Raw genomic sequence first — 18,291 nt, forward strand, 5'->3', positions numbered from 1 at the left:
CCAATGAGGCTGAAGTCAAAGGAGACTGTTAAGAGAAGTGGTGTGAATAAGATTAATGAAGGACAACAGACAGACACACGTGAGTGATCTGAGAGAGTGAACTGCTCCACACAGCCACTGGGGGCCCCGCAGGGGCCACGGAGCTGCTTCACCCTGTACAGGTGAGAGGAGGCTTCTCTGGACTGTGTCTGTCCATGCTGAGCAGAGAGGACAGAGGTGAACATCTGGGTTTGTCTCCAGCTGTTCTCTTGTAATTCTGCTTTTTGAAAAAACATTTTGAAAATCAGTGAAACAATTAATCAGTATCGATTGACAATGTTCATGTTCAATTAATTAAAAAAAGAGTTAATGTTATTAAACAAGCAGCAGATCTTCACATCTGAGAAACTGGAACCAAAATGTCATGTTTGGGATTTTTAAAAACGATGAATTAAATAGTTTTAATATTAAATATATAATTTCGTATTAGTCAATATATTCATTAATCAGTAATGATTTTACATTGTTTACTTTCATTTATAACAGCAACAGCCCCCCCCCCCCCCCCCCCCCCCCCCCCCCCCCCCCTCCCCCTCCCTGTGTCGCTCAGACAGGAACAATATGGCGCCGGGAGGAGCGTTAGCTTTTGGACCAGTCGTTGTCTGAGAGTCTGTCGATCCGGCAGGATGAACCTCTGCGCCCAGTACCTACGGTGAGCCCGGGGCGGTGCCCTCTGTCCGTCCACCTGGCGGTACAGGTGTGTTTAGAGGCGCGCGGTTTAGTCCCGCGGGTGGATTGTTTGGTCCGGTTGCTAATGCTAAAGCTAGCAGTTTTGGGGACCACCCCCTCAGCTTAATGTTGGCGCTAGCTAGCGGCTAGCAACTAGCCTCACATATCAACAAACAATCGATGCTGCTGTCTGCGTCTCCTCACACACATTCAGTCAGATGTTTGTCGTGTTTGACGGAAGTCGCTGGAGCTGCAGACACATGTAATGTTTGTTGTCTTCAGTCGATGCGAATTAAAGGTTAAATCGGTGTTTACCCGCCACAGAGATAGTCGGTGTGTTACTGCTAGTTAGCTTTAGCCTGCTAGCGTCTTTCTGCGTATGTCAGGTTAGCATTAGCGACCTGATGCGTTTAAATATTAGACGTGAGGTTGGTTAATTAACACCGGCCTCTTTCGTGTGTAGTCACAGGTGAATGTGAGTGTAGCAGCGGGTTTAGCTCCGGGGGGTCTGGTTTAAAAGTAGAGGAGCTCATTAGCAGTGTCGGGTGGTGACTGTCTGACGGCTTGTTTGTCTCTGTTCGGTCGCATTGTGGGTCCAGGTCGTAGCCGGAGCCCGGCACCACCGCTGTGACCCCCAGGCCCACATTAGATGTGAACCGTAAAATGCAGTGGCATCTCCGCCAGTCTCCACCTGTGCTAGCTCCGTGGGTTGTCAACAATGAGGAAGTGTTGCATGTAACATGTTGTTAGTATGTGTGATGTCAGGTGCGCGGTGTGTCTGTGATGGTCCTGTCTAACCAACCCCCCTTTCTTCTCTGTTTACATCCGAGCAGACAGGCAGAGGCCCTGAAGGCTGACATGACAGGTAGGTCTGAACATCACCTGTCTCCCTCTGTATGAACGGTCTGTTTGTGCTGCTGGGGAGGGCACCTGTACCCACCGGGAAACATGCTGGGCTGCTGTTGAGTACTGACTGATTCATAGAATGGCTGCTACACACCTAGACATTGCACCTTGGTTTATTTATGTCCATAAATGACAGGAAATAGTAAAAGACACCTTCTCTAATTTCTCAAAGCCCCGGGTGACACCTTCAGATGTTTTTTTGTCATATTTGTGACATATTTGCTCAAAAGATTTAAGACAAACAATTAGACAATTATCAAACTAACTTTTTTCTGTCAGTCGACTCATTATTAAATTGACTGATTGATGCAGTTGTAATTCTTTAGTTAAAGCACTGATTTGACTCCTTGTCTTGTGTCAAACAGTTCAGATATTGAAACTTGGTGAAAGTTAAAGGCAGTGGGGTCTGATGACACTGAAGAGTGAGTTCAGGAATAACACCAGGTCTGGGGCCTGTACCGTGTCAGCTTAGTGGGTTACCTGGCTGTGATTGGGCTAAATTCAGGTGTTCTGGTATCACAAAGTTAGTTTGCTTCTGACCCGGTTAGATCACTGTGGTTACCTGGGCAGGTCACTACGGTAACAGATGCTGCAGGGCTCCAGAAGAGGTTAACTTCAGAGGACCAGTCTTCCTTCTTACATGATCCCGTCATGGACAAGAGTTTACAACAAAGTGACAAATAATAAAGAGCTGTAGATAGTTTTACAGTTCAATAAACATTTTGCTGTTCCAGACTTTCCATTAGTCAAAACCCACATTAAATACACAATGGCAATTAAAGCTGTGTTACTAACCATTCCTGTTCTTAATTAAAGCCTGAGCCTTGCTTCAGTAAGGAATTTGTATTTAATGTTTTTACTCCTCCTTATTCTATTCTAGTTATCTCATTATAGTCTTTGAAAATCACTTTTTGCTGTAGCTTTAACTACATTTTCTCCAGGTATCATAAAGACCTTCATTCATACTTCTGGTGATGTTGCTTGTAATTACAACTCTCAGAGAACTGTAGGTAAACTCAGAGTTAACGGAGCCAGTTGATGACCAGCTCTGGGATATAGGTTATCCACGATGACCCAGGAGAGCCAGACTGAGCTAAACTGGCTTCATGGTCCAGGACTTCAATTACTGACATTGGTTCAGTGATGTAGACTACAAGTTTAATTTGTCTCTGTTGTACGTTTTACTGGGAATGATGATAAGTTATATTGTTTAGAAAGGTAAGAGCAGAACCTGAGGAAGAAACATTTTGAGCCACAACAACTGGTTGATTAATTGACAGAAAAATATCTGGCAACTAGTTTGGTAATGGATGAATTGTTGAAGTGATTTTTCAAGCAAAGACAAACTTCACCTTGGGTTGATTGTGAATGAGCTTTTTCTTACTTTACTTAAGAGATTAAGTAACAAAGATTAATACATAATGAAAATTAGTTGCAGCTCTAAACATTTTGTCTGCTGGTTTTCAGGGGAAATGCTCCCACAGTTTTCAACATTTGGACCTGTATGTGTTGCAAATAGTGTTAGAGATAAAATTAAGAGATCACATGATACAAAAAACACCCATTAAAACAGTTTATAATGCACATAAAAAAGACTGTGGCTCAGACAGACAGCCCAGTGTTGAAAAGGATAAAAACTAGACTCACTTTCTTTCTTCCTCTGCTACTCAGTGCAGAATATATTTGAAATATTTAAACATTAACTTATTGTACGTGTACATGTGTGTGTGTGTTACTGCAAGATGTTTTGCTGTATTTTTGAGTTTTGATTTAAAGTGGTGTTGAATGGACCAAATGTTTGAAAAGAGCCAGAGAAATGAAAAGATAACACTGACCTCACTCATGTTAGTTGAATATCAGGCAAACTTCTGGTCAACATTGACCAGTGACACGTTTCAAGTCAGAGTTGTTACAAAACAAGTTTTTCTGTCTTTAGATCTGTGGTTTTATAGTCGACGTTAGAGCTGTTTTCAGCATCTAAATTGTTGAAGATTTCCTGCTTTTCTTTCTTTATTGTTTATGTAATATTTCTGGGTTTTGGACGGATGGTCGGTAAAATGAAACAAGACAACACGTTACACTTCTATTGGCTCGTGTGTCAGACTCTTCTCCACAGACTCTCAGTGAGGTGGATCAGTTTTAGCTTCAGGTCAGCAGAGACTCGGTGGCAGGACTCAGGTCTACATCTGTTTCATCAGTGACGGAGATCAGGTGAAGAAGTGACCTGAGAGTGGGAGTCAGAGCTGGTCAGACATGTGAGGAGAGGAGGTGCTCTCTGAGGAGAGGAGGCTTCAGGAGCTGGTTCCTCCATCAGGGAACCACAGAGCAGAACAGTCTGGACTGAGACTGTCTGTGTGCAGGATGGTGATGAGAGACCACATTCATCGGAGGAGCACAGTGGGGAGGAGGAGCATGTTGGACGTTTTCTGACATTTGATTGATTAACGATGAATTGAAAAAATAATCAGCAGGTTAATTGATAATTTGAGAGACTGAATAGAAAGTTTAAAGTGTTGTTTTGTCAGGCGTCATATTTATGCCACTGGAGAAGAGTTTTAGATGTTGAGCAGTTCTCATCCTATTCTGGAAAATTCCTTCTGAAGTGTTTAATGAATAATTGGTTCAGCTGTTTTGTGTCCTCAGCTAATTTGAGCTGGTTATTAAAAGTCAGCATCTGTAGCTGTAACCCTGGTTTTAAACCGGACAAGCGGATTGATTTTTTCCCCACAGACCATACTGCCTGTCACGCTTCAGGTTCACCACTCACTTTACCTACTTTTACCATCAGAGCAGCAGCTTCTGGTGGTGGCTGGACGCCTGCCAGGGTCTGGGGGAGTCGACCACTTTCAGCCTGCAGGCACTTGGCTGGTTTTCATTCTGATGTGGAGACTGTCTGACACATCTGACACTGATTCGATGGATCTCCAGTCCAAACTGAAACTCACACATTTTTCACACAACCACAGCAGCTGCTGCTTTGATTTCAGTCTTTTGTCCCTCAAACGCTCATGAAACATGTAGTTTAGCTTCATCAGATGCAGCTTGATGCTTCTCTGTTTAAATGCATACAGAATGATCAGTCTCAAAAACATGGACTCAGATTATAGATCAGACCGCAAATCAGTTACAAGAACAAATGTGTGTGTGTCACAAATATTTAACGTTGACAATATTTAATCAATAGTTTTCATCTCTTCAGCTGCAGCTTCCTCCTCAGATGTGCTAATTAAAAAACATAATTGTTAGTCAGCTGATAATTAAAATAATTTGCAGGAAGTTTGTCCAGGAGTTGCTACATCTATTACATTTTATTTGAATTATCTCTGTTTCAGCCTCCATCTTTTTCAGCTGTGTTATCATCTGTTTTTCTAATTTACTTTGTGGTTAAATGATCATTTATTTGTTCACTTAAAAATAATTCAGTTCACTTATGTGTAAGGCTGCAGCTAGTTGTCAGTAACAAACATGAATGGACTATTACTGGACCAGTGCCAACACCATTGTTGTTTAACTTCTCAAACTAAATGTTCTTGAAACACAAACAGCTGTGAAAGAACTTTTCCTCAAACTGGTAAAATTGTGATTTGAATCAAATTATCTAGACAAACAATAAAACAACATCATGTCTTTAAACACGTTTGATGCCAACTTCAGGACTCCACAGGTTCTAATGCTTCTCTGTCGGCTCCCTGATGCTGACTGTGCTGCTCTCCACCACCGTCCTGCTGCGGCTGCTTCACGTCTGTCTATCTGTCCCGTAGATTCAAAGCTGGGGGCAGCAGAGGTGTGGACGTCTAGGCAGGCCCTGCAGGACCTGTACCAGAAGATGCTGGTGACTGACCTGGAGTACGCTCTGGACAAGAAGGTGGAGCAAGACCTGTAAGCTGCTCCGACTCCTACAGCACATGACGCACACACCACAGAGGCCTCGGCGCCTCGAGAGAAACCTGTGTGTCAGTTTATTCACAGACAGGAGGAGGAGCCTCCCTGTCACCAGGTGTTTCCTGTTGTCCTGATCAGGTGTTTTTTTTCCTGTGTCCATGCAGGTGGAATCATGCTTTTAAGAACCAGATCACCACGCTGCAGAGCCAGGCTAAGAACCGAGCCAACCCCAACCGCAGCGAGGTCCAGGCCAACCTGTCGCTGTTCCTGGAGGCAGCTAGTGGCTTCTACACACAGGTAAGAGTCAGGTGGTTCTCAGAGGGGCTGCGACATTAACAGAACCTGTTAGGATCTGGTTCTAGGTTCTTCATGTGATTGATAAAGCAGAATGTTTTGGATGTATGCCATCAAAAAGATCATGATGAGTACAGGTGTGCAACAGACAACAGTGGGTCCTCCTTCACATTTAGTGTGACAGAACAATCAGCAGCAGCTGACCTGCTCTGCAGGTCCAGATGAGTCCCTGCTGGATCTGTTCTGGTCCGTCCTGTCTGACGAGCTGCTGCGCTTTTCTCTCCTCAGTCAGGAAACCAGTCAGACAAGAACAGGCTGCAGTTTCTATCTAGACAAAATAAAAATCTAAACTGCCCTGTTGCAGGAAAATAGGACATGAATATGAAAATAACTACAGTACCTGAATGTTACTGAGATGTAGGTAAACACTCTGAACGTCAGAGAGAAATTCTGCTGTGCTGCTGCTTTAATGTTCATCCCTTCAGCTCTGAAAGGACCTGGAACTTGGATTTAGTGTCACCTCCTCACCTGGACCCACGTTTGGTACCAAGAATGTGTCTCCAGAGTGAACGGAGAACAGTGGGAACAAAGGAGGAACCAGTGATGATGGATACAGCCACTGTCGGGGCCGGAGGAATTATGTTTTCAGGACATCCGTTTGTCCCATTCTTGTGAACGCAACATCTCAGTAACGCCTTGAGGGAACTTCTCAAGGTCAAAGAGACCTGAAGGGCAGGTCAAAGGTCCAGGTCATGGTGACCTCACAAAACACTTTATAACCATAACTTAAGATTTCACACAGCAGTTCTGACAGAATTTCACACAAAAGTTTAATATTTATTATGATTCTGGATAAACAGGGATGTGACCTGAAACTAGTCCGAGTGGTGGAGGGATACAATCATGAGGTGGTGAATCTAGTGAAGTTCCTGTTGTGTGAAAGGCTGAAGGGGGATCAGAATCTGTCTGCCTGGACCTGCCGCCCCTGTTAGGATGGAGAGGAAACCCGCCATCAGATTAACGACCTCTCTGTCTGTCTCTCAGTTACTGCAGGAGCTGTGCACCGTCTTCAACGTTGACCTGCCGTGTCGCGTCAAGTCCTCTCAGCTCGGCATCATCAGCAATAAACAGAGCAGCACCAGCGCCATCGTCACCCCACAGCCCAGCTCCTGCTCCTACATCTGCCAGCACTGCCTCGTCCACCTCGGAGACATAGGTGGGAAAACCCTCACAGCCTTTATTTTAATTATCCATTCATCAGCTAATTATTTTCTCCATTCGTGGATTATTTGTCTCCCAGAACTCAAGGTTGCATCTTCAAATATCTTGTTTTGTCCTAAACCTAAATAATGATTTAGAACAGAGGGAAACAACAAATCGTTTTAAGGAGCTGGAAACAGCAGAGAAGAAAATCAGATGAGATTCATTTCCTGTCAATCAACCAATCATCTCAGCTCTATTATTACATCTCAGTGTTATCAGAATGAGTCTGTGTTTCTCTGCAGCAATCATTCATTTAAAATGAAAATATACAACTATTGAAGAACCATCAAGTTTTCAGGTTCCTGGTCCTTTTTTCATCCATGTTTGTGTGTTTCAGCTCGTTACCGTAACCAGACCAGCCAGGCGGAGTCTTACTACCGACACGCAGCTCAGCTGGTTCCATCAAACGGTGAGTCTCACTAAGCAGCTAGGCTAAAGGCTACCTTAGAGTCTCATTGGACAGGCTCAGCAGAGAGTAAAGCGTATTTTCATCAGCGGCCATGTTTGTAGTTTCTGTCTGTGGATGTGGTCTGATGCTCTTGTGTGTCTGTTGCAGGTCAGCCATACAACCAGCTGGCCATCCTGGCCTCCTCTAAAGGAGACCACCTCACCACTATCTTCTACTACTGCCGCAGCATTGCAGTCAAGTTCCCCTTCCCAGCAGCCTCCACCAACCTGCAGAAGGCTCTGTCCAAGGCTCTGGAGAGGTACCAGCACAGCACGAAACACACTGACCTGAACGTGTCCTTTACTGCTCGGTTCAAACACAAGATTTGATGCTGAGTTTGGTGCTCAGCCTGACACTTGAGAAGAAATAAGTTTTTCAAAGAAGAAAGATTTTAAAACTTTTCTTTAAACAGTGTTTGACTCTGGTGTTTCTTCATGTCCTCTGTCCTCATGTCCTCCGTCCTCCCTCTGTGCCTCTGTAGTCGTGACGAGGTGAAGACCAAGTGGAGTGTGTCAGATTTCATCAAGGCCTTCATCAAGTTTCACGGTCATGTCTACCTGAGTAAGAGTCTGGACAAACTGGACGGTCTGAGGGAGAAACTGGAGGAGCAGTTCCAGGTAAAACGGACGACAGCGTCCAGCAGGTCAGGTCATTTCTCATGCTCCTGAGAGGATCTGAAGCCACTGTTTGATCTGCTTTGTGTGCGTACACAGAGGCTGATCCTGCAGAAAGCCTTCAGTTCTCAGCAGTTGGTCCACATCACAGTCATCAACCTGTTTGAGCTGCACCACCTCAGAGACCTGACGGCCGACAGCAGCGAGCAGAGCTACAGCAACGAGCAGCAGATCAGCTGGTTCCAGCTGCTCGGACTCTTCAGTACGAACCTCAGACTCACCGAATATACTGCAAATACTCATACTGCAAATACTCATGCTTCTAATGCTCATACTGCAAATATTCATACATCTAACACTCATACTTCTAATACTCATACCTCTAATACTCATACTTCAAATACTCATAGCTCTAATGCTCATACTTCAAATACTCATACCTCTAATGCTCATCTGTATTGTTCAGGGAGATTTGACAGTCTGAATGTAGCTTTTCATTGTGACCAGCCCAGGACACACCTGTCAGGTGGAGGATGATCTTGACAAATGAGAAATGATCACAAACTCAGATTTAAAGAGAAAAATCTTAGATCTTTTATTTCTATTTGTGAAAAATAGGAGAAGCAACAAAAGTGTTGTTTATTCTCTGGTCTCTGCTGACATGAAGCCCTGCTGATTGGTTGGTGTCTGATGTTGCTTCCTGTCCTCAGTGTCCTTCCTGGGCGTCATGTGCAGCCGTGTCCTGCTCAATAAGAACAGGGGGGAGGAGATCATGGGGGAGTGTCCTCTGCCAGCCATCAAAGTTTCTCTGGACTGGCTTAAACTGAGACCCAGCGTTTTCCACGAGGCCGCCGTCGGCAAGAGGCAGCAGTAAGTCTGATGGCGTTCTGTCTTCAGAGGCTTGGACTGTGTAGTGACTGTCGGCCTGTTTGATTAACTCCTCCTCTTCCTGTCTGTCAGTATTTGGCCCTGGCTGGTCTCGATCCTCAACAGTTTCCACCCCAAAGAGGACGACGTCTCCTGTTCTTCAGGTAGGACACCTGATTAAAACCAATCAGGATCAGTCAGTCGATTATTGGAGGAAACGATTCTGCTGCGTGTTTTCAGACATGATGTTGTGAGAGAGTCGCTGTAGCTTGGATGAGCTTCACACCTCTTCAGAATAAAAGCTTCTCTGTGTGAACGTCACATCTGTCTGCTGGTCACACGTCTGCACATGTTCCTCCATCACTGAGTCTGTTTTGCTTTTATAAAATGGGTGAATTTGACAACAGCATTTTTACTTCAGCTGTGGCGTGTTGGCTCATGGGTTGGGGTTGGCTCATGTTGACTGATGTGATGTGAGGGATGTTGTAACTGAAGTTGTGTTTATTTTGTCCTCAGTCACACCCCTGCCAGAGGAGTTTGAGCTGCAGGGTTTCTTGGCTCTCCGGCCCGCTCTGAGGTACAGAGTCTGCTCCGTCTCTGACTAGTGGGATGAAGGTTCAGTCAGTTTGTGTCTGTACTGACGTCTGTTGGTATTTCAGGTCTCTGGACTTCACTAAAGGTCATCAGGGCATCCTGGTGGACAGAGACGGCCTGCCGGTCCACACTCGACACCAGAGGCTCATCAGTCTGGGCAAATGGGTGGCCGACAATCAGCCGGGGTGAGTTGATCTGCCTCTGACACTCGGATACAGTGAAATCACAGGACACGGTGCAGTGAATGTGCTCTGTGCTTTTCATTGAATTTTCCGCTGCAGTCTGTTTGTACTCAGCCCCTCAGTGACAAAGGCAGCAGCTCATTATGTTTCCAGCTCCTGGACTCAAAAGTTGATGGACAGAAACTTTAAGCAGTGTGAAGATCACTGTTTAAGCATCAACATTAAAGGAGACCTCAGCTGAGGCCTTTTAGTGGTGAGAGCTCTTTATATTTACAATTACCTCAGTTCAGTTCTACCTGAGAGAAACAGCCAGACCTGAACTCTCTCTCTCTGATCTGTCTGATGTTTGTCTCCACCACAGTCGACCTGGGCGTTTGTGAAAATCTCACCTGCGCCATTTTTGTTTCCTCCTCCAGAGCTGACAAACAGTTTGACATTTGTAAACCAAGCACAAAACATGAGCAGCCTCTGTGAACTAGTCTTCACCTGTTGAATAAGGACAGAGGTTCACCTGCATCACACCTGCAGACACTGGTGCTTTCGAGTCAGTTTTTTCTTATTGTCATTTGATCCATTACATGAACACTTGTTGTGTTACTGACTTTTTTTTATTTTTATTTTTTAATTATTTTTTGGGCTTTTCATGCCTTTATGATAGCTTAGTGGAGACTGACAGGAAAGGGGGTAGAGAGGGAATGACATGCAGGAAAGAGTCGGACCATGTGCTCACATGGTACGCGCCCTAACCACTCGACTACCGGGCCGCCCCGTGTTACTGACTTTTTCAACACGAAAGTGTGAGTTTAGAGGAGACAAACCTGAGTCGCTGCTGAGGTGAGGGGTCAGAGGTCACGGCCTCAGTAATCAGTACATCACCTCTGTCTCCTCTCTCAGGTTCATTCAGTGCAGAGTGAGTGAGGACGGTCTCCTCCTCTTCATCACTGACATTCCAGAGCAGGCCATCGAGGAGCCGCAGGAGAAGGAGGCGCCGGTGCTGCAGGAGTCATCCAATGGTGAACAGACGCCCAACGACGGCGGAAACTCGGGCCTGAAGTCGGTGCTGTCAGCGGGGAAGACACAGAGCTCGTGGCCGGACGGGAGCGACCGACCCGTCGTCACCTTCAAGGAGAACATTAAACCCCGAGAGCAGAGCCGCGAGCCGACACGAAACCATCATCAGAAGGACGGCGGCAAAGAGCGCAGGGAGTTCGCTAAAGGTAACGGGGCTGCTGGGAAAGCAGAGCTGAAGAGGGACGGGAAGAGGAAGAGCGAGCTGAAGAAAACCGGTCACGAGAAAGCGACTGATGCTGGAAAACAGGTAGAGACACTGACACCTCAGTGTTTCAATGAGGAGTCGCACTGGAGCGGCCGATGATGATGATGGTGATGATGATGAGGTTTGACTCATTTCCTCTTTCTCAGGTGAAGGCTCAGACGGAGCTGAGGAAGACTCCGGTGTCTGAGGCGAAGAAGACTCCTGTCACTCAAACTCAAACCACCTGCTCCTCCCAGTTCATCCCCATCCACCATCCTGGAGCCTTCCCCCCCCTGCCCAGCAGACCTGGTACACACACACACACTAATTGTTTATATTTTAATGTGTCTCGTTAACCTGTCGCCTCTAAGATGTTACACAGCCTCTCACCACCAGCTGGAGCTGCAGCGCTGGCAGACAACACCCCCCTCCCCACCCCCACCCTTAATGTCTGGATGTTGTAAACCTCATGAAACAGTTTTGTGATGTCGACTCTATGAAGCTGTGTCAGAATAAACTGGACTATAACCACGGGACTGGATTAATGTGTAACCACAGACATTAACCTGCAGGGGAAGAGGGCTGCTTGTGTTAGTGCTGCTAACATTAGCCACCCTGCACAAACCAATATGAAATCAATAAACCTCAGACTCAGATTGACTGTTTGCTTTTAGAGCAGTCTAACATCCCTGACACACACAAATCTAACCCCTAAACAGCTGTTCCACCCTCCACGTGTCCTCACCTTTAAAATGACCTTTGTTGTTGTGTACACAGGAGGTGTTTCAGCCCCGCCTCACTAACTGTCTGTTTTGTTGGTCCCTCTGAGTGACTGAGATGTGACTTTGTTACTAAAAACACAGTCCGTTTAAATCCTGCTCCTGATTGGTTGCTTTGCAGGTTTCCCAACCTCAGCCTATGTGATCCCTCCTCCAGTGGCGTTCCCAGGGCTCCAGGTGAATCCGGGCTTCACCTTCTCCACCGGAGTGTCCGTCCCTGGACCTTTCCTCCAGCAGGCTGTCCACACCCAGGCCGGCACACAGGTCCAGGCCGGGAAGCAGTCCCACATTCCCTACAGTCAGCAGAGGCCCTCGGGACCGGGGCCGGGGTCCTCAGGGCAGGGCCCAGTGCCCATGAACCAGGGCCCCTCCCAGGGACAGCAGCCCCAGGCCCAGCCGCCCTCCCAGCAGGCCTTGCAGCAGTCGGTCCAGCTGCAGGTGCAGGCGATGAGCCAGCAGCAGCAGTCCCCCACCAAACCAGTCCAGCAGGTCGGGATTGGAAAGAGTCCCCCTCACCACCCGGGACTGCAGCAGGTCAGGTCACATGATCCTCATCAAGTCCTTTCCCCTCTGATCTGGATTTGTATACACTGTAGTAGTTGACCCTGACAACAGCTGATTGTAACGGTCCTCAGAGTGGAAGTCTGAAAACAACAACCTGGCTTTTGCTAAACAGTGAGGTCTCTGAGGTCTCTCTGGTCTCTGAGGTCTCTCTGGTCTCTGTGGTAAAGCTAGGAAGCCTTTTTGTTGCCTCCAGGTTTCTCTGTGCTCAGTCATTGTACAGTAAAGGTCGACTGAAACAGGCCAGAGGAGACTTGTTGGAGGTGTAACCTCTGTGAGAACAGTGGCAGGTTCAGGCACAACTTTACAAAAATCACCTGGAAATATTTTGAATCGTTTGAATAAATGTTGTTTCCACATGTAAGCTGCAGTCCAGTCTGAAAACATCAGGTGTCAGTCAGTGTGAGCAGGACGTTACGGAGAAAAAAGACCAATCTCTGGCGCAGTGACTGATGTTTTACTCTGGTCGTGTGTCTGCTCCCAGCAGTATATGCAGGTCCAGGACCAGCCGGCTCAGATGTGGAACCAGGCTCAAGCGGCCCTGCAGAAGATGAACCCCATGCAGATGTCGATGAAACAGCCGCAGCAGCAGCCGCCGCCGCCGCAGCAGACGACCTTCTACATGGCGGCTCAGGATCCTCTCAAACTGTACGAGCACCAGCTGCAGCCGCCCTCACAGCTCAGCATGGACAAGAAGATCAAGTACCCCGACGTCAAGATGCAGGACTTCTACTGGGAGCCGTCCTACAGGATGGGGGACGGTCTGGCTGTGATGGCAGAGAGGATGAAGAGGCCCCCGCCGGGTGGTATCTGTTCAGAGCAGGACGCCTCAGCTGGGCCCCGGGGGCCTCCATTTGAGGTGAGCAGCTCTCTGGGGGGCTGTGAGGGAGGAGGAGCTGGTCCTGTCCTGCTGCTTTCCTGTCTCTGCTGCTTTTTCTTGCATCTCTTCCTGCTTAGTTTTGTCTTCTGAGTTGTCTCTTTTCTGATTGGACAGTCTTTTGCAGCAGTTAAAATTAGACAGGTCCAGATAGAGAGTCTTCAAAATCACACACAGCTCCACTGCTCTTGTTAATGAAGTGCATGTTTTCACTCTGCTGCTGGTTTTCCGAGAGTTCCTGTTCTGGTCTGGATCTAGTCTGGACCTACAGCAGAGTTTCTGTCAGGGTCGAAGAATAAAGCTCATCTCAAAAATAAATAAAATGTCTGAAGTTAGAAATCAATATGAAATACTAAGATTGTTTCCATAGTAACTTCAGCCTTAAACCCACATGTAGAGTCTGGGTCCATGTTGAGGACGTGATGTGTTCCACACGTTACATGTCAGACGTGTTCTGATGGAGGACAAGAGACGCTGAGTGTCTGGCTGACTGATGGCGTGGAGTGTGTGGAGGTGGAGGGACAGAGGATTATATGTTACTGAACTATAGTGAATACAGGTGGTTTGTCCAGACAGACGACTGCACTGAAAGTCTGCATCTGACTAAAAGAGAAGCTGATTTGTTGTGAAACCAGGTGAAATGAGATGTTTAATTCCTCTCTGCTGCCCTGTGTGATGTTGAACATGCTCTGATCTGTTTCCAGCTTCTTTGTAGCTTTCAGCACAACTTTCCTTCTTCACTTCTGTCTTACCGGCTCGCCTTCTTTCTTTTTCTCTTCTTTTTCTACCCCCTCTCTCTCCTCCTCCTTCTTGCTTCATCTCTCATTAGGACAACAAGAGCTCGCCTCTTCTACCTCCTGACCTGTTAAAAACTCTAGCAGATTTTGAGGAGGAGGAGGAGCTCATCTTTACTAAGCCTCCTGATTTCTTCCAGGCCTTGGCTGGCCCTCTTAGCACTGCTCCTGGACCAAACATATTTGTATGTAGCCCTGCCTTACACATCCAACTCCCACCCCACCCCCCACCCTGAACCCCTGACACCCTGCATCCAGTCCCATCCTGGTCTAAAGCCACAGACCTGCTGCACATCACCAAACGTCTCAAATGTAGAATTGGTATAAAAACAGCTCGTCCCATCTCGCAGAAGTCAGTGATAGTAGAACTGAAAAAGTATCTTCTGTGGTATTTCGTCTGAGCTGAGGACGAGCAGGTGATGAGACGCAGTCAGATTTCCTCCAGGTTGTGGCTTTATTCAGTCTATGGACCTCATCATGTGACGTGTTCTGTTTTCTACACTGATGGTTTCAGCAGCCGTGCTGTGTGAGACCATGAGCACATATTTATCAGCTCAGGGTTGGGGATCGTCCGTATCTCTGGTTCTTATCCATCCCTGTGGACTCTTAAATGGTTAACGAAGTCAGATGTTCAGAAAACAACACTTTGAAAAACAAATTATTTTAAGCCTTTCCTGAACATTCACAAAGTAAATAGTCTTTACCGTTTGTTAGTATTCATTAGAAATGTGCATGTGTGATGTGGGACATGCACAGGTCCTGACAGAGCTGTGGAGGAACCCATTTGGAACCGTTTCTCATTTAGTTTCGATCCCCAGCCCTGACGACCTGACGTTATAATCATCATTATGTGTGTTAATGTGCTGGAGGCACAATGAAATGTCTCCACACAGAAAATCACTTCCACTGTTTTTATTGAACATAAACAGAGAAAGGTCACAGAGTCAGGGAGTCCGTCAGCCTCACCTGAGAGTTTGATGGACAGGACTCATGTGAACCTCTTTGAATTTGACCCATATGATCAGGATGTTGATAAACCTCCTGTGTTCAGCTGAAGTACAAGTTTGTGCTGGTTTAGTTTTTGTCTCCTCGTGAACATTTTCACAGAACCTCAAACCTTCAAATTTGTCCCAAACGTTCATTTGGACTCAAAGATGAAATGAAACATTAGGTTTTTAAGAGGCTTCACCTCCTGTTCATTCATGAGCTCCACACACCAGAGAAACTGTGACAGCTTGAATTCTGAGTGGAGTCGTTTGGCTGTTAATGAGGCGCTGACATAAAAGTACAAAATGCTTTGATATTTCATTCCTTAAAAATGGTTTGAGCACAAATTGTTTTAGTGCGTGCAAAATGAAGTGGATGAGTTTCATTCATGTCCTGATCACAGACTTCAGTGATTCAGTACAGCTGTCTGTCCGTCCTCATCCCATCTGTCCTTCATCTCTGCAGCTGCCAAATCAGACCAGGATGGACAGCGGCCCCGAGGTCGTCAGCCAATCGTCTTCTCTCCTGCCCATGCCTGGCTTCCCCATGCAGGTCAGACCAAATGTCAGGCAAACAGACTTTCTTCCACTACACTGGATCACTGTCATTCCACTGATTTTTACTGGTCCTCATTGTGTTTGCTGTGGCCGAATGATGTCATAGTGATGTTGGTTATGAAGAGACACTATCACGTTGCATCTTGGGAAATGTAGGACCCTGTGTTTGATCCTGACTCTGGACTGAAAGACATACTGTATTAGCTGCACAGATTTGGATCATTGTTTTTAATCTGTCACAGTAAATCTCAGCAGGACATGAGAGAAAACTGTTGGTGGATCAGTGAAGAGTTGATGTGACAGTAACTGTCCATCCAGCAGAAGGCACAACAGATTCTTACATGGAGACAGATGCTGTAGGCTGCAGGATTATTCACTCAGCAGTATAATCAACAAGCAGCTGTTGATGTTGTTTAATATGAACTGATCCAGGACCTGAGCTCACAGGTGTAATGTGTGTAACACCTGATGGATCAGAGCGCTAATGTCTGTTTCTGTTGTCATGTCTTCAGGAGTACAACCAGAACAGCATCTTCAGTCAGGCCTACGGCAAGAACCTGCCGCCCAGCTCCAAGCCCGACGCTCCCATGGTGCACCAGGAGCCGTCCCTCTACTCCCTCTTCGAAGGGACTCCCTGGTCCCCCTCCCTCCCCGCCAGCTCAGGTAAGTCTCACCTGTGAAGACATAAATTAAATACCATCGCCTTAGTCTCGTGATGTTGTCTCTGATGTAAGCTGTGCTCTGATTGGCAGACCACTCCACCCCGGCCAGCCAATCCCCTCACTCCTCCAACCCCAGCAGCCTGCCCTCCTCCCCGCCAACACACAACCACGGAGCCATGCCCTTCTCTAACTTCGGGCCCATTGGCACTCCGGACAGCCGGGACCGCAGGGTAGTGGACCGCTGGAAGGCCGACAAGACCGGTGAGGGTGGGACAGGGTCCAGAGGGTCCAGATTTAGATACTTGAAACCTTCAGATGAACAGTTTAAAAAGAAGCTGAAATGTTGAAACCAGTTTTGTTTTCTGACACAGAGAATTTAAATTTGAATCAGAATCAGCTGATGAATCAACATGCTGCTGTTTGTCCAGCTCACAGTCCTCTTCAGCCTCCACATGTTCACGTGCTGTGTTCTGTTGTTCAGGGGCCGTTAGCGGGTTCGGTCTGGACTACCTGCCGGCTGCGGCCTCCTCTGCAGCTTCAGACACCAGCTGGCACCAGACCGGACCGACCGGCAGCTCCTGGACCAATCAGGAGTCTCCGATGGAGGAGTCGTCCTCCACTGTTCTGCTGGACAGCCTCAAGGTCCTGGAACATCCCTGCAGACTCTTCTCTTCACAGCCGAGCTTTAGTTTCACACATTCAGTGACTGGACACTCAACTTGAGCAACAGTTTGACTGAAATGAGTTCAGGACTGATCTCAGTCCAGCTGGAGCACAGGAGCTTGAGACTCACTGCTGTGTGTTTATCAGCCCTGCAGACAGACTCCAGTTCAGTTCAGGACCTAATGCACTGTCCAGGGTTTATGCTTTCATTGTAAAACAAGTTGAGATGGTTTGTGTCAATCAGAACCAGACCTTTCTAAAATTCAGAAACTGTGAAAAAGGGACAAAAATTAGTGATATTATAAATTATTTTCATGATCTATTGATCTTAAGATTTTTTATTGATTTATAGATAATTTTTTGGTCTAAAAATATTGAAAAAAGTTACCAAGTTAGATGAATGAGAAGCCTGCAGAGGCTCCAGTCAGAGTGAGATTGGTCATTTTTGATAATCAGTTGATGAATAATGTTCTGATGACGTTAAGGTTCAGCTCAGCTCTACATGAAGGTCACAGGTACAGACTGTTTCTAACGCTGACCTCCTCTCTGCAGTCCATCTGGTCCAGCTCCATGATGCAGCCAGGCCCGTCGGCGCTGGAGCAGCTCCTCCTGCAGCAGAAGCAGAAGCAGCAGCGAGGTCACGGCGCCATGAACCCGCCTCACTGAACGCCAGCCGAGGCGGCGCTTTGTGTCCGGACGTCGAAACGACCACCACCAGGAGAAATGGGAGGAAAAAAACAGAAGTTTGACGAAGACGAGCTCCAACTAAAATGGAAAATTAAACCGGCGAGAAACGGTGGAGGCTGGGGAGGTGACACGACCCCCCGACGAGGCTGAAACACCACCCCCACCCCCCTCGGCTGTCGAGGAGCGGTGACTCCCCTCCTGGATCGGAGGGCGCGGGATCTCTTCAACCACGGTGCCACGCGCCATGCCACCGCCGGGTTTCCTTCAACCTGCGGAAATCTGAACATTGAGGAACACAACCCCCCACCACCACCACCACCACAGCCCCCCCCCCGGTTTTGGACAGATGCCACATCTCCACAACTCCTCTCTCATCTGCTCTGGAAGAACTTCTTCTTTCTTTGAGACAAAAAAATAAAAAATGAAGCGACCTGCTGGACGTCTGCTCGGTCCGGTCGGAGCGCCGGTTTTTAGCGTCTCCGCCGCCGCAGACTGAAGCGCGGTCTTGTGAGAGAGCGAGGATGGTGTGGTGGTCAGGTTCAGGGGGGAGGTCAGGTGAAGCACCGGGGACAAAATAACAGACTGGACTTTCTGATCTCTCCATTCATTTTCATTACTGTGGAGGAGGAGGAGGAGGAGGAGGAGGAGGAGGAGGAAGGCTCTGTAGCTGATTGGTTGAATGAAGGAAGGAAAGGAGGACGGTTTGGGTTT

The 18,291-nt window shown here is 47.1% G+C and overlaps 1 protein-coding gene across 9 annotated transcripts; it reads left to right on the forward strand.

Annotated features, from left to right (window-relative positions):
- The first annotated feature begins 578 nt into the window (after positions 1-578).
- smg7 (SMG7 nonsense mediated mRNA decay factor) lies at positions 579-18,002 on the forward strand. Of its 9 annotated transcripts, none has more exons than XM_071491094.1 (23): positions 579-691; positions 1,542-1,573; positions 5,376-5,493; positions 5,661-5,793; positions 6,835-7,006; positions 7,391-7,462; positions 7,610-7,760; positions 7,983-8,118; positions 8,215-8,377; positions 8,826-8,985; positions 9,076-9,146; positions 9,499-9,559; positions 9,642-9,761; positions 10,653-11,076; positions 11,181-11,322; positions 11,914-12,326; positions 12,841-13,212; positions 14,060-14,209; positions 15,477-15,563; positions 16,081-16,231; positions 16,321-16,491; positions 16,712-16,872; positions 17,446-17,700. In XM_071491094.1, the coding sequence occupies exons 1-23, from the start codon at positions 666-668 to the stop codon at positions 17,557-17,559; spliced, it is 3,600 nt and encodes a 1,199-aa protein (XP_071347195.1). In that variant the 5' UTR covers positions 579-665; the 3' UTR covers positions 17,560-17,700. The 9 variants fall into 9 exon arrangements, with proteins under 9 accessions (XP_071347195.1, XP_071347199.1, XP_071347200.1 ...); XM_071491100.1 differs by having other exon boundaries at positions 582-691; positions 12,838-13,212; positions 17,446-18,002; XM_071491095.1 differs by having other exon boundaries at positions 620-736; positions 12,838-13,212.
- The last annotated feature ends 289 nt before the right edge of the window (positions 18,003-18,291 follow it).

The sequence above is a fragment of the Trachinotus anak genome, unplaced genomic scaffold (genome assembly GCF_046630095.1).
Source record: "Trachinotus anak isolate AG129_WGS33_773 ecotype Australia unplaced genomic scaffold, CSIRO_AGI_Tana_v1 ptg000012l, whole genome shotgun sequence".
NCBI lineage: Eukaryota > Metazoa > Chordata > Actinopteri > Carangiformes > Carangidae > Trachinotus > Trachinotus anak.

Coding starts and splice junctions, on each gene's coding strand:
- smg7 (XM_071491091.1), top strand. CDS start 927: ATGTTTGTCGTGTTTGACGGAAGTCGCTGGAGCTGCAGACACAT. Junction 9,560..9,641: donor GCTCTCCGGCCCGCTCTGAG/GTACAGAGTCTG, acceptor TTGGTATTTCAG/GTCTCTGGACTTCACTAAAG. Junction 11,077..11,180: donor CGACTGATGCTGGAAAACAG/GTAGAGACACTG, acceptor CCTCTTTCTCAG/GTGAAGGCTCAGACGGAGCT.